The 22,326-nt window shown below is 38.5% G+C and overlaps 1 protein-coding gene across 2 annotated transcripts in view; it reads left to right on the forward strand.

The window, feature by feature from the left end:
* The window catches only part of ST8SIA1 (ST8 alpha-N-acetyl-neuraminide alpha-2,8-sialyltransferase 1), a 151,009-nt gene that overhangs the window by 66,442 nt on the left and 62,241 nt on the right, over positions 1-22,326 (forward strand). For both annotated transcript variants that reach the window (XR_013364160.1, XM_077870789.1), the window contains exon 3: positions 18,694-18,803. Coding sequence is in view for 1 of the 2 variants with exons in the window: in XM_077870789.1 (XP_077726915.1) it covers positions 18,694-18,803 (110 nt within the window). In the remaining variant the exon portion in view is untranslated. The remainder of the gene's footprint in view (positions 1-18,693; positions 18,804-22,326) is intronic.

The following is a 22,326-nucleotide window of genomic DNA, read 5'->3' on the forward strand; positions in this document are numbered from 1 at the left end:
AGATTCTGTCTCTTTATCTCACTAGCTGGGAAGCTCCCAGAAACAGTGTTTAATCTGGGAAGATAGAAAGCTGTAGTATCTCAATTATTAACATAATACCTGGGACATACAAGTTTCAGTAAATTTTAGTGAAATGAATGAATGACTGGATGAAAAAATAGGGCTGCTTGATTTTGCTATATAAAATCTCTGGCTGTAATTCTGGTAGACCTCACAGCCTATGTTTTGGTATAAATATAGAGAGACTTAGAGTGCATTAACCTTTTGTTAGTGGAGGGGAAAGTTCCCATAGTGGAAGCAATTTGCTCTGGGAAACCTTAGGACTGTCTCAGACTGGGCCTTAAGAGAAGATTGTGGAGGTGGTCAAACAGGTTTATGGCGAGCCTCTTTTGTGACTGTAGCTGTGTTTTGCCCATGTGTGGTTATTTATCAATACAGGGACTCAGGTTATAATGAAATCAATCATTTGAGACATTACAGTGGAGAAATTGCTACTCTGTCTGAAGATTTAAAATCACTGTCAGAGATGTCAACTTGGCCAGTCTTCTGTCCAATCAGAACTAAATGGTGGAAGCAGGGATGGAGCCAAGAGCGGGGGGGGGGACTCTTGGGTCTCTTCCCTGTCATAAGCTGGTGCCCCCAGGCCTCTGTGTTGAGGCCGTGGTGCTCTCAGTTTTCCTCAGTCTTCAACCATCAGATATCCCTGCACCAATTTCCCCACAAAATGAATGTGTGGGATTTGTATTTTGAAATCATGGCTATTATAATACCACCATCTTTTAAATTAACATACTGCTTCCCTGCTTGTTTTCAAGTCATCTTGGCTCAGCTACTGAAAGAAAACATTTTTTAGCCCTCCTAGCGCTGTGAGCCAATAGGTTTAGGAAACAAGCCAATCAATATGGCTTCCAAACCACCTCTTGCCAGAGGCAGCAATAATTTTTTAACCTCTTGGAAATCTAGAGAGGAGGAAAAAATTTCAGCCAGATTATAGACACGAGATTACTATGTAGTATATGCAGTTGGAACAATCATTCTTTGACTTAAAAACTTTGTGACTGTTCTAGAAATTGGTAAAGGACATAAATTAATCCTCTACCATTTATTTTTTTCCCACAATTGTAGTCGCATTTCATGGAAATGGCCTTGTAACAGAAGGAGTGAAATGCTCTGAAATGCTCTGCAGTATTCAGAAGGAAGAATGGAACAGATAAAAAATGTAAACTATACGACAATCATTATATTCTTAATTTAGTTGCTGGCCTTTTCTCTAATGGACAAATTGAGACAAGGAAAGATTTGGAAGATGAAGATTTATGTTTAGGGAAATTAACAGTGGTAAGGATTTATAAGACGTGACGTAGATAAAGTAAGGGCTAGGAAACTTTGTTGGAAAAAGGCAAACTATTATCATTTTAATAAAAAATAGTGATGGAGTGCCTGGGTGGCCCAGTTGGTTAAGCATCTGCCTTTAGCTCAGGTCATGATCTCAGGGTCCTGGGACTGAGCCCCACATTGGGCTCCCTGCTGAGCAGGGAGCCTGCTTTTCCTCTCCGTTTGCCCCCTCCCTGCATGTGCCTCCCTCCCCCATCTCTTTCTCTCTGCTTCAAATAAATAAATAAAATCTTTTAAAAAATAATGGCAACAAAATGTCATAGATAATGTCACATCTTTAAAAAGACAGTGCCTGAAGGATACACAAATTTTGTCTTTTTGGTTGTATTATACCATGGGAATCTTGGTGAATCACGTTTCCAGATGATTGAGACCAGCTGTAAGCAGAACAGTAGAAGGGAGTACCTAGTGAAGGGGGACTGGAGGGACAGATGTGGGGAAGAAGGCACTGAGAAAATTATAGAAAGCCAGAAAAGAGATCAGAGCAATATGGTGATTGGAGCTTTCATACTTTAAAGTTATTAATAGCTAGTATTTATTCTGTGATTTCTAAGTGCTAGGCTTGGCACTTTTTATAATTATCCCTTATTTAATTCTCTTAATGCCTCCACGGAGGTAGTTTCTTTTATTTACCCTTATTTTATTTTATTTTATTTATTTTATTTTATTTTATTTTATTTTCCTTTTTAAATTTTTTAAAAAAGATTTTATTTATTCATGAGAGACACAGATAGAGAGGCAGAGACATAGGCAGAGGGAGAAGCAAGGCTCCCTGCAGGGAGCCTGATGTGGGACTTGATCCCAGGACCCCAGGATCACACCCTGAGCCAAAAGCAGCCACTAAACCACTCAGCCACTCAGGCGTTTCTATACTTTATTTTTTTAAAATATTTTATTCATTTATTTGACAGAGAGAGTGAGAGCCAAAGAACACAAGTGGAAGGGGAAGAGGGAGAGTCAGAGGGAGAAAGAGAAGCAGGCTCCCCACTGAGCAAAGACTCTGGGATCATGACATGAGCCAAAGGCAGGGGCTTAACTGACTGAGCATTCCAGGTGCCCCATTTACCCTCATTTTAAAAGATGAGAAAGCTGAGGCTAAGAGAGGTTCAGTAACTATCTTTTTTTTTTTTTTAAGATTTTATTTATTTATTCATGAGAGACACAGAGAGAGAGGCAGAGATGCAGACATGGGGAGAAGCAGGCTCCTCACAGGGAGCCCGATGTGGGACTCAATCCCTCTACTGGGATCACGCTCTGAGCTAAAGGCAGATCTCAACCACTGTGCCACCCAGGCATCCTGGTTCAGTAACTGTCTTAAGGTCACATGGTTAGTAAGCAGCAGAGTCTCTAACTATATAATTTTTATGTATAGCCATCATGTCCTCCATGACTTGAGAGCTATTTGCATGACCTGGGCACTTAGGAGATGATGGACAAATGATTTGCTGTATTATGTTATGTGTATAAATATGGAGTCTATATTGTTATTGTTCCATCTGCAAAGTGTTCTTCAATTAAGATGTGCTTAAGAAGTGCTGAGGATTAGATTGGCCAACCCCGAACTTTCTATTGCCAGTGCTTCCTTGGGGCTTGGCATTATGTTTAGTACACTTGAAAGGAAATCATTCTAGCCTTGAAAATCACCCTGTGAATGTACATTTTTTTCCTCACTGAGTCAATTATGGGATATGTGAGCCAAATGGTCCATCAAAGCTACTGCTGTCAGAACAATGAAAGCTTCATTTCCTTGAGAATCCTACTGGTAAGTGCAAAAAAGAAAAAGGAAATCTATGTATGTGTGGGAAAATGTAGACATCGTGGACTTACCCTGTAGTTTGGAAAGGCTGCCAAAATTCTAAGGACAGGGTGGCTACAAAGAATGTATGCAAGTGAATATGGCCAAATAAATAGAAAAATGTTTAAAAATTTTTTATTAAGTTTTAAATTTTAATTCCAGTGTAATTAAGATACAGTGTTATATTAGTCTCAGGTGTTCAATATAGTGATTCAACAATTCTATACATTACTCCGTGCTCATCATAGTAAGTGTGCTCTTAATCCCCTTCACCTATTTTATCCATCCCTCTAACCATCTCCCCTTTGGTAACCATCTGTTTGTTCTCTATAATCAAGTCAGTTTGGGGGTTTGTTTCTTTTTTACTTTTCTTCCCTTTGTTTCTTTGGTTTGTTTCTTAAATTCCACATGAGTGAAATCATATGGTATTTGTCTTTTTCTCTGACTGGCTGATATCACTTGACATTTTACTCTCCAGCTCCAATCATGTTGTTACAATTGGCAAGATTTCATTCTTTTTGATGGCTGAATAATATCCCATTGTGTATATACACCATATCTTTATCCATTCATCTATTGATGGACACTTGGGCTGCTTCCATAATTTGGCTACTGTAAATACTCCTATGAAAAACATAGGGGGGCATATATCCATTCAAATTAGTGTTTTTGTATTCTTCGGTAAATAACATGTAGTGCAATTACTGGATTTAGGGTAGTTCTATTTTTATTTTTTTTGGGGGGGGAACCTCCGTACTATTTTCCAGTATGGCTGCACCAGTTCGCATTCCCACCAACAGTGAACGAGGGTTCCTTTTTCTCCACATCCTCCTTGTCAACATTTGTTGTTTCTTGTGTTGTTGATTTTAACCATTCTGACAGGGGCAAGATGATATCTCACTGTAGTTATGATTTGCATTTCCCTGATGATGAGTGATGTTGAACATCTATCTTTTCATATGTCTGTTAGCCATCTGTATGTCTTCTCTGGAAATATGTCTATTCATGTCTTCTGCCCATTTTTCAATTGGGTTATTTCTTTTTTAGTGTTGAGTTGTATGGGTTCCTGATATATTTTGGATACCGACCCTTTCTTGGATATGTCATTTGCAAATATCTTCTCCTATTCAGTAGGTTGTCTTTAGTTTTCTCCTTCCCTTCATTCTGTAGAAGCTTCTTATTTTGATGTAGTCCCAATAATTTATTTTTGCTTTTATTTCCTTGCCTCAGGAGATGTATTTAGAGGAATGTTGCTATGGCTGATGTCAGAGAAATTACTGCCTGTCCTCTCTGCTAAGATTTTTATGGCTCAGGCCTCACATTTTAGGTCCTTAATCCATTTCAAGTGTATTTTTATGTATGGTGTCAGAAAGTGGTCAAGTTTTATTCTTTTGCATATAGCTGCCCTGTTTTCCCAACACCATTTGTTGAAGAAACTGTCTTTTTTCCATTGCATATTCCTGCCTCTTTTGTCAAAGGAAAAAAGATATTTTAATGACCTTTCGAAGATGTTTCAATTCACTATTATCCTATGACAAGCACACATACAAATACAGCAATAAATACAAACGGATTAAAACTATTATGCAAAGCAAAATAAGTCAGAAAAAGACAAATACCATATGATTTCACTCACATGGAATTCAAGAAACAAAACGTTTTTTATTTTGAATTAGAAATAATAAAGTGTTTAATTGAGTTTCTAAATATGTAACATTTTAGGTAAAGTGTCTAAGCAATATTAATGAAAAATCAAATATATTAGAGAAAATCAAATATTAAAGAGCAGTTCATTAAATTTTTATAATTTGATGAGGTTTTGTGGGTACACTCCAAAGGTATAGTTTGCTGAGAACTTAAAATGTGCCAGGATTTTTGTTATATGTTTTGTATGTATTATCATATAAGGCTTTTATATCATTGTCTCCATTTTACATGTAGAAACTGAAGTTGAGACATGGTAAGTGACCTGCTCACATCTCCTAGCTAGCAACTGGTCCAAGCTGAGTTAGAATTTGCATTCAGACCTGTTGAAGCCAAACTCTGTGAATTTACGCACTTAAGCTGTACTGCCTTTCCTCTCAGATTAAGAAATACACCATGGAATGATAACAAAGCAGTTAAGTTTTTTCCCTGGTCTGTCTGAAATAGCTGTTGTAGTCCATACGGAGATTCCCATTATATTTTATTTATGGGAATGGATGAATGTGTAGTCAGCTGCTAACTTATTGCTAGGACCGAAGTTGTGTCAAGGCAGCCAGATACAGAAGGTGAAACATCCATGCTCTTAGGCACAGCGGTGCCAGGGAACCTGGTACAGTTTTTCTGGTAAGCAATTTAGCAATGTGCATGCATCAAAGGCCTTAAAAGTGTGCTTATTATCTGGCCCAGCAATTTTACATCTAAAGATTTATTTTAAGGATAAAACTGGCCAACTGCTCAAGAATACGTGGGTCGGGTCAGTGCCAGTATGAGGAATCCTATGTGGTTGGGTTAGGAACAGCAGTCTTGTGGAGAGGTGGTCTTGAAGAGGTTCTTGCCTGGTGCTTTACATAAAATTAAGAAAGCCTTATGGTCCAAGACTGAACAAAAAAATATAGTGGGTTGGTCCTTCTTTCCCTATGCACTCTCCTGGATTTGCCACAATTCAAAGATGTTTATAGCACCATTGTTTAATGTAGTGAAAAATTGGGAACAACCTAAAATATTTACAGTAAGGAATTGGTTAAATTTGAATCACCTATCCAGTGAAATCATACTCTGATATTAAAATAATGATGGTAAGATGTCCATAATATCTTGTTAAACGGCATGAGTAAGATCCCTTTTTGGTTAGAAAACGAACAACTGTTTAAGATGATGAGAGGTCTCAGTCATGGAGGGCTGAGAACTAACTGTGGGTAATATCCAAGTATCACTTAATGTTATTTTGAACTGAGATTAGGGAGATTTCAAAAACCCTGTGGTCTGCATTCTGTCTCTTAGGATCTTGAATTTTCACAAACTGCCTTTAAAAAGGACATATTATTTCTTTTGGGCTTGGCAAGAAGAGAATCTTTTCCCATCTCTGGCTAAAAGTTCCTTAAAACATGTATTTTTCTACATCTTTCTGAATAAGATTTATACTCCTCTCTAATCTCCCACCCTGAATAAACATAAAATGACTAGGATCCTGCCTGGTTCTAGAGTTTAAAAATGCAAACTGGCTACCAGCAAGCCAATGTAGCTTTCAAATGTATTTTGTTCAGCCTTAACGGTTTAAAAAATTTATTTGAAGTATATTGCCAACGTTAAAAACTGGGTGATTTCACATAGAATTTAGTGTCACTCAGGGAAAAAAAAATAGGATATCTGGCAGCACTGGGTCCTATGGCCCATCAATACGGTATGAGCAGTTCCTGATCTTTTTGGTTTTGTCATGTGTCCTTTGTTTACCACAGTCCTTAGCACTCCCTATTGCCTTCCTTCCACTCTTAGACTCTTTGCCTGGATTCTGTGGGCATTTGATTTTGGAACTCCTGTGTGCTAGACTGTATTAGCTTAGCTGTGTATCCTAAACCTTATAACCAGTGGTCTGAAATTGTTGACATATTTGCTTCATTTGCTTACATCCCTGGCATTTCTGGATAAATCTATTAATCAAAACATCTGCGTACTTACTGTGGCCAGTATGTAATGTCAGAGGTTAAGATTTATGAGACACGATTAATTTATATCCATGAGTGGCTTACTCTCCACTTGTGAGGGATGAATGTATACACAAAATGGGTAGCAAATTGTACTAAATGCTAAGTGTCTAGAGTATCAGTTAAAGGGAATGATGTAGGGTTCTTTTTTGTGACAGTGGGTGAGACTGTGGATGCTGATCCCAGAAGATACGATTGGTCAGGGAAAATTCTAGAGAAGGAATACATTGGGTTGTATTTGAAAATTGGTAGAATCTGGTGGCTCACAGACTTTATTGTGCCCATGAATCATGTAGGGGAACTTCAACTTCCCAAGCTCTACCCAGAGCTGAAGTGGGACCAAGAATATGCACCTTTACTATGCATTTTAGGGTGTTTCTGATATACATGGGCCACACTATAAAAAAAGGAGAGAAGATGATTCAAGCAGATAGGATAAAATAAGCAGAAGTAAGAGTGTGAGTGGAGAATTTAAAGGCTACAAAATTCAGCTGTTTGGAAGCTTATATAGGTGAGTCCTGGGAGATAATTAAGGGAGCGATGCCAGGAAGAAAAGAATGCTCTAGAAACAACTTCTTTTCTTTTTTCTCACAAAAAAGAATGACACATACTTTTTTTGAGAGGGAGTGAGAGAGAGCACACCCAATGCAGGCTCAGTCTCACAACCCTGAGATCATGACCTGTGCCAAAATCAAAAGTCCTTTCAGGACCCTGAGATTGTGACTTGTGCTAAAATCAAGAGTCGGACGCTTGATGGACTGAGCCACCCAGGCGCCTTAACAGATGCTTTTTTATAAAGTTGGGGAGAGGGGAGAAAGCAGAAAGAGCCAGTTATTTTCAAAGAAAATATTCCCTGCGTGATTTCTTCATTTTTTCACAAAAACAGTTATCTATGACACAATACTAGATTTGCTTTTTTTAAAAAAAAATAATTTAATAGTTAATTAGCCAGCAATTGATCCTGGTCCTGTTGTTCAGGTGCTTAATCAGTTAAATTGGATCAACAGTTTAACAATCTGCTACATTACTGAGTAATTGCATACTCTTTATGGTTGGAAACAAAATAGATGTCTTAATTCATACCACATTTTAGTGCAACAAACAGTAAGGTGGGGGTTGGGTTTTGTCCCACTATAGGGGCTGGTATATGGTTGGGTTGGAACTCAGTAAATACTTGCCAAATATCCTTAACTGAAATGTGCTTGATATTTGTAGTTCTTAATTTGGGGGGAGAAGGGAGTTTGATTAGATTAGTCATTTTCTGCACCAATTCCTTGGGGCGTCTAAGTGTCACTTTCAGAAATAAGACAGAGACCAAGAGAGGTGCCCACCTGCACCTCAAACAGCATCTTCTCTTTTGTTTTTCTATTTTTGCTTTTTAATGGAGATTTTCTGCATAAGATCTTATTTGAAAAACAACAGAAGACTTCCATTGTGAAACAAAATAACATCAACAATAATAAGTTTGAAAGTCTCTGAAGTATTGAAGAAATGATTTGATTCAATTTCAAATACATTTACAAGCTGTTGTGTAGTGCTTTAACACATAATTCTCATGACTCATTGAGCATAAATGAATTCTAATGTTCCTCTGAGTTGTTTCAATTTTTGAGCAATCCTTGAACTTGTAGGGGGTCTTATTGGACATAATACCTGAAGACACTTCATGGGTGTTAAGGGTGAAAAATGACTTGGTAGGTAGATAATAGGGTAGGAAGAGAGTGGGGGAGAGGGGAGAAAGCGGGGAGATGTTGTAGCAGCCTCAATGGAAGAAAAACTAGTATGTGAGAGTGAAGGATGGATGGTGGGCAAGAACTAGAAGCCAACGAATTAATAGTAATAAGCCATTAAAAAAATTGCAGTGAGGTGGGGCACCTGGGGGGCTCAGTCGGTTAGGCATCTGACTCTTGGTTTTGGCTCAGATCATGATCTCATGGGTCATGGGATAGCACCCCACGTTGGGCTCTGAGCCCAGCGGGAAGTCTGCTTGAAGCTTCCCTCCCTCTGCCCCTGCCCCCATGATCACACACACGTTCTCTCAGTGTCTCTCTCAAATAAAATAAATCTTTAAAAAAGTTTGCAATGAGGACGGTTCCACGGATCCAGGATAGTCAGAGGTGACAATATGTTGAAAGACTCAGAGTCTCAGTGAATTTTATTCTGGGGGACAGGGGGATCGAGACTTGGACTCAAGCTGGACTTGGGCTCTTTTATTAAGAGAGCTAGCAGATTGGCTATAGGAATGCTTAACTTTGGAAGCAGAGAAAAACATGTTTACTTCAAAAGGTGACAATGTAGTCACAGCTAGTTCCCCACAGGATGGAAAGAGTAGAAGAACCTCTGCAGAGGTAGGTGATAGGGTGATATTGAGAGAAAATGAGTCCAGGATTTCTAGGCTGTGTTGCTGAGAAAATGTCAGTCCATTAAAAATAAGATAACAGTATCGATCACTTACTTTGTGCCAGACGGAACTCATTTAATCCTCACAACTGTCTGAGGTGGGGACCATTATTACTAATGAGGATGTGAAAGCATTGAGGTTAAATAAGGTGCCAGTGGTCATAGACTTAGATACAGTCAGGCGGGGCTCAAGGGCAGTGGTCCTCAATGGGAAGATGCACCATATTTGCAGAGAAAGATTCTTGCAGTGGTACTTCCACCTCGGGAGCTGAGAATGCAAGGTCTAGCAATGAATGGCATGAAGCTTGGTTCCTGCTGCTGCTGCATTTTGTGCTCTACTACGGACAATCCCTAGACGCTACCTTTGAAATACTGTGCATGCCCTTCATAGTCCTTTCCTTTCCACCATGAAAAATCTCCCAAGTTTGAGAACTTTTGAAATGTGGCCAACTTCTGGCCTAAAGCAGAGGTATGTCCTTCCTTACTGCTTTGGCATTCATGAGCCAGAAACAACCTCAGTAACAAATATCAGTTAACTGGGAATTGTTTATGAAACATTTAATAAATCTGTTCAGTGGACCCATGAACTGATGTAATATTTGGCTTCTAGGGGTTGTGTACCGACCATAGATTATATGTGAAAAATACATAATATTCCCTGGAATGCTTATGTATTATTTTTTATAATGGATTGAATCAAACATTTTAATGGAGAAGTAGTATCCAGAACTAAATACATCACATCATTCAATTTCCAGAGATGCATTCTGTGGAAAGAATATTAACACTGAGTTTATCTCTTTTAAATCACAATTTTATTAGTGGAATGGGGAATGCAAATCTTAGCAGCAGCTCTCTGGAAATTCACTTTCATGTAATTGAAGGACAATGAAACTTGTTTGAATGGTATGGATGTGCAAATATCCTATAATTAGTACTTATATGTCCCCAGGCAAAGTTTCGGGTAATGTTTTTTAAGGGTTCAATAATTAAGTATCTGTAATGAGAAGCATTAGTCTCTGAAATAAATTAACTAATTACTAGATAGTTCATCGTAGAAATGCTTACACGTACAAAGTAAGAAAACAGCAGAAACTTTCATTTGGATTTCCAAGGGGCTAGTTAAATGACTGAAAAAGCAAATACATATTTGCTTGTTTACCGGGAAGGACCAAAGCTGATTTTGATTCAGCTGCATCTTGTTAGCTGGATGCCATGATTACTTGGAGTTTGCTTGTGGGAAGTTGTCCATCCTTAGTTGAAATAATAAAGTGGGGTAGAGATAAAGAGATGTGCATCTGAAGAATATTGTTGGAGGGTTGGGGGCTTAATTGGTGCACTGGTTAGAATGTAATCAGGTCCTTGAGCGGGCAGTGCAATTAAATATGTCAAGGAGGGGATAATTAGATGGGTGGCTGAATGGTGTAATTACATTCATAAGAGGGGGGGCTGTAATTAGATGTAAGACAGGGGTTGTATTTAGATGCCTAAGTTGAGGATATAATTAACATATGGGTGAGAAATTAAATTATGTGTGTGGGTGAAGCATAATTATATGTGGGAGTCCATGTGGATATGTGGGTAAGGGTACTTAGAAATGAGTGGGTTGGACTATAATTAGAAGTGCAAGTTCATATTCTTATGGACAAAAACTTGAGATTTTCCTCAATAAGAGCAAGCATATGTTTTGACATCATGAGTAATAGCAGCTGGCATATAGTGACAGCCTTTCAAGCCACTTCAAGGGTTGCAAATCAAAATTTCTGCTTTTCTATTAAGAGTTGAGACCCACATCTAACATTGACAGTAATTCCTTTTCTTAATAGTGGCACTTGGTGGTGTTCTGAATACTGAATGGTTTGGTAATTTCTCTAACTTTAAAACACAACTGCATGACACAGAAGAATTGCTTCCCCTTCCTAGCAAAGAGAAGAATTTGGAGGGAGTAGAGGTGTGAAACAAACAGACAAAGAATTTTCCTTTGAATTGTGAAGTGTGAAAATAAAAGTCTAACCCTTTTCACTAAAAGAGTATCAGCATAAAGCTACATGTGTAATAAAATAAGCAAAATTTAGCTTGATGGCTTCACTTATTTTTTTAGTTATAAAATAATATTTAGAAATATTTGTGGCATTATCTCCTCCTTCCCCCCACCCACTCAAATATGAAAGCATCCTTGCAAGGAATGTAGCTTACAGGTGAAACAGGAACAGAAGTGGTAGAAGAATGCTAGAGAAAGAAGAATCTAGAGCAAGGCAGGTGCAAAAGTTATTTGATGCATCTGGAAACTTACATTGAAGTAGTGAGAGTTTTATTGTTGTCATTAACACTGAGTTTGTCTTTTTTATCTGATATATTGGATTTATCCTGTATCAAATTTAAAACAATGGACTATTTTGTTGCCATCTTCAAAAGCAAGGGAGTATTTATTTATTTTAAGATTTTTTTTTTTTTTATTCTGAGAGACACACAGAGAGAGGCAGAGACATAGGCAGAGAGAGAAGCAGGCACTCTGTGGGGAACCTGATGGAGGACTTGATCCCAGAACCCCAGGATCACCACCTGAGCCAAAGGCAGATGCTCAAACACTGAGCCACCCAGGCATCCCAAGAGGAGTGGTTTTGAATGAAAGTTCATTGGAGGAAATCAAAAGTTCAGGGTTGTGGTGACTTCTCATTGACTAAGATATGGCTGTTCTCATTGGCTGAGCTATTGCTGGATTAGGACAAAATCTTCTCTCCTGAGTAGTAAAATATGCTTCCTCTTGCCCAGGTATGTAGAGTAAGCTGAAGGTAGTGGTACAGGTTTAAAGCTCCTTCTTTGAGACCTCTCAACTCCATTTTGAATGAGGTTTTCCTATACTCATTTGCACAGAATCCAAGTGGGTTACCTCTGGGATTTTAAACTTTTTGGCTTCCTGGTGCTGCCAAGAAGCCTAGATATAAAGTTAGTTGTATTTTATAACTTGGATGTAGGGACATTACAGCCTGTCCCCAATATCTGGTTTTGCCCCACAGTAGTTCTATAGAACATTTTTTATTCTTCGATTTTTATTTCACATCGATGCAGTGATGCTAATTATTTACATTGTAGACATGCTGCCTCACAGATAGCCTCTCTCAAAGACTATTGTAAGTTAATTTGTATCAGAGGTGTTTTTACTAAAATGTTGTGTATTCCTATAAAAATAGTTATCCCAGCAGTGATTTACATTTTTCTTTTTCTCCATGTCTTGTGGGGGGAGGGGACAAGACAAGCCCTAAGACAGTTAGTGACTGATGGTGGTTAACTCACTTCCTCATAGAGATAGTGTAATTATCATTCAAGACATCTAGTTATGTCTATGGGATAGAAGATGCATAGGCACAGAGTGTCCTCATGTTAGTAATTGAAGTCACTGGTCCTTAGTGCTTTGTGGTCTTGTGTGATTGCACATGAAGAGGAAGTAGTAAGGCATCTTGCTTTGGAAATGACTTTGGTAAATAATGCTTCATTCACTTAATTATAAAAACCATTCTGGGATGCTCTAGAGCTATTTACATAAGGCACAAAAAAAACATGGCTTAAATTCTTCAGATTTTAATAGCATTCTTCCAGAAGTCATATTGTAATTCAGGAATAATTTATCAGATGACATTTGTAATTTGCTTCTGAAAAAGTCTTCTAGCCTGTAACAAGTCCCTTCACCTTCACTTATGTTATAAAACATTAAAGACCCCAATTTTTGTCCTTTTTTTCTTTTAACTTTACTAAAATGATCTAATAGACCAGAAATTTCCATTACTTTTCTGATTCCTAATAACTTTGGATCTCAAGTCTCAGAGCCACTTCCTCATGAAGATGTCCTATAGCTAACTGTATAGCACTCTGGACTTTCCTATCACATTTGTATTTTTCCTGTTAACATGTTAGCTCCATGAATGGGGTACATGTATTTTGTCCACCACACATTCTCAACATATACAGCAGCTTCTAGTCCATCAGAGGTGCTCAACAAATAGATGTTGAATGAAAAGTCAGGTTGGACATTCGGCTATTTAAGAAGAGGCCCAGGAGATGGAGACCATGAGCCATGATAAAAATAAGAGATAACTCAAAAACCAAAATTGTGTATAGCTTTATTCATTGGCTCTTATTTAGAGAGTGGTAGGGCTCATGTTTGTTGTTGAAGTTTGGAGATTACATTGTATATCCATTATGATGTTAAGGAAATTCCGCTTTAGGTAAGGTACTGGTGAAAATAGATGTTCAACAAAAATCTGATTAAATTAATTGGCATATTAAACAAATTGTTGATTATCTGCTCCGTGCTTACCTTGGATATAGAGTGTTAAGCAAAAAAAGATAGGCTCCCTTCTGTGTCTATCGAAAGATGAATGGATAAAGAAGATGTGGTTTATGTATACAATGGAATATTGCTCAGCCATTAGAAACAACAAATACCCACCATTTGCTTCAACATGGATGGAACTGGAGGGTATTATGCTGAGTGAAGTAAGTCAGTCGGAGAAGGACAAACATTATATGTTCTCATTCATGTGGGGAATATAAATAATAGTGAAAGGGAATAAAGGGGAAAGGAGAGAAAATGAGTGGGAAATATCAGAGAGGGAAACAGAACATGAGAGACTCCTAACTCTGGGAAATGAACAAGGGGTGGTGGAAAGGGAGGTGGGCAGGGGGTTGGGGTGAATGGGTGACGGGCACTTGATGGGATGAGCACTGGGTGTTATGCTATATGTTGGCAAATTGAACTCCAATAAAAAAAAAAAAAAGGCTCCTTGCAATGATTCACACACACAAAAAAATACATTTAAAAATTCATTGATTGTTAGAAGTAGTAGATATATCCTCAAAGTCCAAAGATAAAAAATATTTTGTTCAAGACCTATATAATTCTTTGAAGCTGAAAGTATCTCTAAAATCTTCTTTAAAAAGGGAAGGGGTGCCTGGGTGGCTCAGTTGGTTAAGTGTCTGCCTTCAGCTCAGGTCATGATCCTAGTGTCCTGGGACGGAGCCCCATGTCCATAAGGCTCCTTGCTCAGTGGAGAGTCTGCTTCTCCTTCTCTCTGCCTGCTGCTGACCCTTCTTGTATGACCTCCATCTCTCTCTCTCTCTCTCTCTCTCTCTCTCATTCTTTCTCTCTCCCCCCTCCCTCTCTCAAATAAATTAAATAAATAAATAAATAAAATCTTTTTTAAAAATTAAAAAGTATCTCACACAAAGATAAACTACATATTATAGTAGTCTAGCAATATAATGATACATTTTTTTCCTAGGGAATTAAATTTTTTAGTATACAGTAATGTAGTAATGCCATATATAGGACTTCAGAGTTTCTGATGATGTTCAATGCCTCACCTTATTTTAATTCTCATAATCTGGGAGACAGATGGGATAGTTATTATCATGCTTGACTTCCAGCAAGGCACTGAGAGTTTGAGGGGACTGGCAATCCAGAATCTGAATTCCAGATGGTTAATATAATAAAGTCATTAAGAAGATAACCATTAATAGATGGAACAGTGAGAGGCAAAAAAATCTGGACAAAGATCCATCAGGTGAATTAGTGGTCCAGCAATATTTTGAGCTCATCTGTATGGTTGATCTGCCTAATTTATCCTTTCATTTACAGTAGTGTTTTTTTGTTGTTTATTTTATTAATTCAAGTACAGCTGACACAGTGTTATACTAGTTTCAGGTGCACAACATAGTGATCCCACAAGTCTATACATTATGCTACATGCTCACCACTAGTATAGCTACCATCTATCTGTCCCTGCACAACACTATTACAGTACCATTGATTATATTCCCTATCTTGTATTGTTTATTCCCATGCCTTATTCATTCCATAACTGGGAGCCTGTATCTCCCACTCCCCTTCACCCATTTTATATATCCCCCCCAGCATCCTTCCCTCTGGCAACCATCAGTTTGTTCTGTGTATTTATGGATCTGTTTCTGCTTTTTGTTTTTTTAATTCTTTTGTTTTGTTTTTGTTTTTGTTTTTTAGATTTTACATATGAATAAAATCATATAGTATTTGTCCTTCTCTGACTTATTTTCACTTAGCATAATACCCTCTAGGCCCATCCACAAATGGCCAGATTGCTTTCTTTCTTTCTTTTTTTCATGGCTGAGTAATATTCCAGTGTGTTTATGTGTGTGTGTGTGTGTGTGTGTACATATATATACCACGACTTCTTTTTCCATTCATATATTGATGGGCATAAAGTTTTTTAAAGTTAGCAGGAAGAATTTTATAGTATATTATATTCTCAGATTCAGTAGACATTTTCTGGCAGGGATACCAGGAGATACACTTGAAAAGAAAGGATGCAATGCCTTAATAAAAAAATACTCTGTGCCAAAATAGTAATATTCATGTGGAAATGGATTACTAAAAGTTCCTTCTACATACCGTACCCCAAAAGGAGGATATTGTGTTCATATATCTTTCTGGTAGGACTGACCATTGCCAAGTTGAGATACTCTATATTTAACATAGCACCATGATAGTATTATCTCAATTAGTTAAAATTCCAGTGTTTTCTGAATTACGTTTTTCCTTTCTGTAAAGCTTTGGTGAGCTGTTACTGTGCCTTTAAGAGAATGCAAGTAGGTAGTTGAGAAATGTTTATTGAAATGAAATTGCTTGTGTGAGGGCCAGCAGTCAACCAACTGGGAGAGTAGCAAGCAAATATTAACAGAAAAAAAGAAATGGCTCCCCTATCCCTGGCCTTTTGTTCAAGAGCTTTTAAAAACTTTTTATAGTATGTGAATATAATAGTTACATTTTACCATTGTTAAGATGAAGTTACATAAATCACTATTTTATCATGTTCCCTAAACCTATGGAATCTCAGTATTTTGTGGCTTCAACAAGTCAGTGAACTGTGCTAGGAGGAAAAGGATGAAAGAAGAAGGGAAGGAAGATGAATGGATCATCACACCAGGAGTTTGACGAGATGCTGGGTGTACATCATCTCCTATAATCTCATATAAACCTGGGCAACGTTAGCCCTCTTTAGAGACAGGAACACTGAGGGGTCCTACAATCCCACAGTCCCACAGCCTGGAAATTAGGAGGTAGGAGGCACCCAGCCTTTTTTTTTTTTTTTTTTTTTTTTAATACTTATTTATTTATTTATTTGAGAGGGAGAGAGAGAGTGAATACAAGTGAAGGGAGAGGCAGAGAAGGAGAGAGAGAATCTCAAGCCTGACTCTGGTCTCGATCTCATGACCCTGTAGTCATGACCTGAAACCAGGAGCTGGTCGGCCAACTGACTGAGTCGCCCAGGCTTTATGTTGCTGCTGCTACTACTGTTGCTTCCCAGATAATGCTGCTTCTGGGCCCAGATTCTTGCCTGGGGGCCTGGGATTGCCAGTCAGGAACTCTCTTTAACAACCTGTGGGGCAGGAATTTTAAGTTGGCTTTTACAAGGCAAACTAAATGTTGTTATTCTTATTTTTTAATTAAATTAATTAAGTTTTAAAGATTTTATTTATTTACGAAAGAGAGAGAGAGAGAGAGAGGCAGAGACACAGGCAAATGGAGAAGCAGGCTCCTCACAGGGAGCCTGATGTAGGACTTAATTCTGAGACCCCAGGATCATGACCTGAGCCAAAGGCATATGCTCAACCACTGAGCCACCCAAGTGCCCCCATGCAGGGAATTCCTAATTGTCTACTGGCAAACACTTCGACTTTATAGTTTAAGTACTGTAACTTTATTAACTATACTTTCATAGCACCAGGTGTTCCTTTTACATACTAGAAATAGAGGACGTAAAAATTTTTCTTGTGCTGCATTAAGTGCCTACCTCAGCTACTAGTGATCTCACACTCTTTATTTATTTATTTATTTATTTTAAAGATTTTACTTATCCATTCATGAGAGACACATTCAGAGAGAGAGAGGCAGAGACACAGGCAGAGGGAGAAGCAGGCTCCATGCAGGGAGCCTGACGTGGGACTTGATCCCCGGTCTCCAGGATCACACCCTGGGCTGAAGGTGGTGCCAAACTGCTGAGCCACAGGGGCTGCCCCTCACAGACTCTTGGAATTTTATTTTTCTGGTTTAATTTCTTTGTGCCTCCATGAAGCCCTTACAGTATATACTCATGTATTCCATTTATTCTGTTGGTATAATCCATACTTGCTTCAAATTCATGCAGAATGGCCTACTTAGTATCAGAATAGTTATTTTATGTACCAGTTCTGTAGATGTAAGGTCTTTCCCCAAAGAACTGCCGCCAATAGGCATTGTTTGAGCTAGTGGGAGATCCCATACCTGGTGGTTCTTGCTGAGCCAGCTAAAAGACACTGAATGACACATTTCACTTTCAGGGGCAATTGGTAGGTTTTGAGAGTCCTGGGTACTATAAATAGCACTCCAGGGAACACTCAGGTACACTGAACATTTTCTTTGCAGTCCAGTTCAATGTTTGCAGAAAGAAAGTCACATGCTGTCTGGCTTGCACAAGTCACTTGCCCTGTAGCACCTCCTGAGTTCTAGACAGACCCACCCGGAGTGTACATTTTCTCATAAACACAGCATTTGCTTTCAGCGTACTTTGCGCCTTTGTTTATACTGTGTTCTCTGCCCCGGCAAAATCCTATTCATCCTTTAAGATTCATCTCGAATGAGAAAGCTTTCCCTGAGTTGGCTTGGCAGAAATCTGCCCTGTCTTCTTGTGTGGGATTCTCCGCAGCACTTAGAGCATACATCCTCTACGACCTTTGCTTTAGAGTCTGTTGTATAAGTGTCTGTGTTCACAGTCTCCCCACAACCTCAGTGGGGAGTCCTCAGGCCTGTGACTTTTTGTATCTTTTTGTATTTTACCCTACCCCCCCAACCCTTAGCATAGGAAACAGCCACATTTGTCAAGTGAATTGCAGATTGTATGAATGAGTGAAATTGCATTCAGATGGGGGATAGAACTCATTGGTGCTTGTTCCCAGTTGAATGCCTTGAGAACTAATCCTATGTTTAGTATGGATTTTTCCTCTTTGCCCTAGCAGCCACTCTCTATAATGTACACGGTCAATTTGATACAATATATGTTATATTTAAATACACTTCAGGGAATTAATTTTTATTTTATTTTATTTTATTTTATTTTATTTTATTTTATTTATTTTATTTTATTTTATTTTATTTTATTTTATTTTATTTTTTATTATTTTATTTTTTATTATTTTATTTTATTTTATTTATTATTTCTTTTTTTTAGTTTCAAAGGAACAGGCCAACTTATTCCTTACAAACTTCTTGGCATCTTCCTTTCTCCATGCTCTTTTGGTCTGCCCAGTCTTCAATCAAATTCCTCCAACGGGTCTGCTATAAACAATGATTTTGTGAGCGGTTGTGTGTTCTCTGCAGTGAAAACCCGCCTTGTTTTCTGTTGCTAGGCAACCCCATTCCAGCTGCCCTTGAAGAAATGCGCGGTGGTGGGAAATGGTGGGATTCTGAAGAAGAGTGGCTGTGGCCGTCAAATAGATGAAGCAAATTTTGTCATGCGGTAAGAGAGAGCACCCACCGCGCGGCCTCTGCCTTCTCTCCTCTTCCCCACCCCCTCCCACAAGCCCTGGGGCCTTTCAAAACTAGTCACTTGTGATTAATCAATTGTAACTGCTCTTTAGCTTCCCTTCAAGTTCATTCACATACAAGTGAATTTAGGAGAGGGCCCCGGGAGCGAGGGAAATGCTCCAAGAAAGTACAAAGCCAAGGGCTCAGGCATCATGGGGAGACCCCAAAGCAGAAACACTTAGATTTTGTTTTAGATTTGAAAATTGTCTATAAACAAATATTTTCACTTATTCATTTCACTCTACACCCTTTACTTTTTTGTTTTTCACAAAAGCATTTTGGCGTAGCAAGTGGGATTTGAAGATAGATCTGATCTGTGTATGGCTGGGAGGAGGAAGGGGCCATAACTTTTGAGCAGCAAGGAAGCTTGGTTAAGGTACTGAGCAGAGGGGTGAGATGTCTGTCACTTGGAGGGGATAACAGGACGCTTCTGCAGGGATGTATAAAAAACTGCTAAGATGCATCCAGTCAGGGGTAGAGACCATATACCTGTAGTGGCACCAGCCTGCACTGTTGAGTGATTTTGACCCGAAGTGAAGATAGCAAATGATTGGATTGACATGGGTTTGGGGTTGTCCAGGTGAGAGGGAAAGAAGGAGCTGAGTGACATCATGGAGGATCCTGGCTAGAGAGAGCGTAGGGTGACATACCTTGAAGTCTGACCTATATAGGAAGTGGGCACTGAGAGGCATAAACAAGAGAGGAAAGATATCAATAGGGTCAAAGAACAGGGTCATTCAGAACCTGGAGGGAGTGGGTGATGGGACAGATGGGATAATAAGAACTAATGTCAAAGTGTGGCCCACTGGAGTGTATGATTTCAGAACTCAGTTTGTTGAGGGGATGACCAATCTGTGGCAGAAAAAGAAGAGATTTGTAATTGAAGAAGCATAGGAGCTTTGAAGCTATGTTGTGGAGGATTCTTTCAGGTGGGCCCCAAAGTCTCACTGACATGGGAATGACCATGACCCAGGTGCCATAGGCTCCAGAGTCGGAAGGCTAAGGCCTGCAGCAACACAGAGGCAGAAAGCTGAGCCAGGGAAGGGGGTGGCAGCATGGGATTTGGATTTTGTGATCATTTTTAAGGACAAATAGAGAATAGTTAAGAAATGGTCCAATATGGCTAAGAGAACACTAAGCCACCTCTGAGTTTTGAGCTCAGTGGAGCAGGCAAGGGTGAAGACACTAGTTGACAGTGTTTCAGTGGAAGCCATATACTTGGGGGAGGGCCAAGTTCCCACTCAGAGAATGGGAGTTGGGCTTCTTAAAAGACTTTTTATCTCACTGGTGAAGCCTGTAGAGAGTGGAGAGGTCTTTTTGTATCTTTCCTTCAAGGAAGTGCCCTGCCATGGTTTTTCCAGTGTAGGGATGTGTTTTCCTCTCCATTACAATTGTTATTATTGCAATATAAACGATAGGAAAATGTAGAAAATAAAAATGTAGTTCTTGTAAGTAAATCAATAAGTCAATATGTTTATTGAGCTCCTGTTAGGTATTAGGTGTTAGCTGAGTATAGAAATGGTATGTTAAATAATTGTGTCTTGCTTGTAGAACCTGGAGATGTGCTAGTGCTCTGATAGGGGTAATTCAAAGACAGATGGTGAGGGATCAAGGAACTTCTGAGAAGTGGTATGTGGAGTGTGAATCCTATCTCCACTTCAGTCTGAACACAGGAAGAGTCTCTCTGAGGCTCTAATGTTGGAAAGACACCAAGTGCTGCCACAGTGCAGTGAGATGAGGATGGGGAGATATTTTAGCTATGGAAGTGGCCACAATCACCTGGAGAGTTTAGATAGATGAAAAGAGCAAAGGCCCCCGGCCAAATTCAGTCACCCACTCCAATATACTGGTATTACGTAGAGTCTGAGGGGCCAGTGAACAACACAGAGGGAAGGGGACAGCCCTTGTCACAAACTAGCACTGTGACCTATGGCATGTCATTTTACCCTTGCTGGGTCTCAGCATATAAGGGAGTGGGAGCAGAAAATTCCTCAAGCCTTTCCTTTGTAGAAACTGGTTCTATCTGTGATTATATGAATACTATGTCATTGTAACAGTTCACGTAGTCTAGTTTATATTTTCAGCTTGCTCTCAAGTATGTTTATTTGCTCTTTCCCAAAACACTGTAAGGAACAAGGAGGAGTAGTTATTATACTCACAGATTCAGGGAACTTAAGTGATTTCAGGAGGTCTTAATATAGTCTGTCAGGAGGCAGTAAAATAAACATATTTTTATATTATTCCTCAGGGGTATATGTGTGTGTCACTATATTTAGGAAGATGCATATTTTAAACTTAACATGTCAAAGACCAAGCCTAAGCTTTTAAGGAGTTATATTCACTTTTTGCAAATAAACAAGACTAAATTTGCATTCTATAAAATCAACAATTCAGAATTGATGAGTGTGCGTGGTTAGGGTGCACAGCACAGTATTAAGCATAATGTTCATAGAATAATGAGAGGTGAAGATTAAGAATTCAAAGAATTAGAGCTATGTGTACACGCGCCTCTGATTTAATTTCCAGAATAGACCATTTTCTTTTTTTTTAAATTGAACTATAATTAACATATAACATTATATTAGTTTACTCTTACTCCCACCCCATCCCTTCTAGGAACCACCACTCTGTTCTCTCCACTTCTGAATTTTGTTTTGTTTTGTTTGTTTCGTGTTTTAGATTCCACATATAAGTGAAATCACACTATTTATCTTTCTCTGTGGATTATTTCACTTACTATAATATCTTCAGAGTCCATTTCCGTTGTGGCAAATAGTGAGATTTCATTCTTTCTTATGACTGAGTAGTATTCCATTGCATATAGACTTCATCTTCTTTATTCATCCATTGATGGACACTCTATGTCTTTTGATTGAAGAATTAGTCCACTTATGTTTAAGGTAATTATGGAAAGGTATGGACTTTTGGCATTTAGTTCATTGTTTTCTGGCTGTTTTATAGTTGTTCCTTGTTTCTTCTTGCTTTGCTCTCTTCCCTTAGGGTTTTATGTCTTTCTTCAGTACCTAGTTTAGATTCCATTCTCATAATTTTTTTGTGTATCTCCTCTAGGTTTTTGCTTTGTGGTTACCATGAGGCTTACAGGTCTCAGCCTTTTATACCCACTAGTCTATTTTAAGTCGATGTCAAGTTAAGTTTGAACATGTACTAAAACCCTACATTTTTACTCCTCCATCCATGTTTTGTTTTTGATGTCATGTTTTACATACTTTAATTTCGTGTATCCTCCAACTAATTATTGTAATTATAGTTATTTTTACTATTTTTATATTTTAACCTTCATGATAACTTTATTATATATATTTCCTTTACCAGTGACATTTTTAGTTTTATATGTTTCCTTGTTCCTAATAGGTGCCCTTTCCCTTATGTACTTACTTATTTTTTAAATATTTTATTTATTTATTCATGAGGAACACAGAGAGAGAGGCAGAGAC

This window comes from Canis aureus, chromosome 25 (genome assembly GCF_053574225.1).
Source record: "Canis aureus isolate CA01 chromosome 25, VMU_Caureus_v.1.0, whole genome shotgun sequence".
In the NCBI taxonomy this organism is placed as follows: domain Eukaryota; kingdom Metazoa; phylum Chordata; class Mammalia; order Carnivora; family Canidae; genus Canis; species Canis aureus.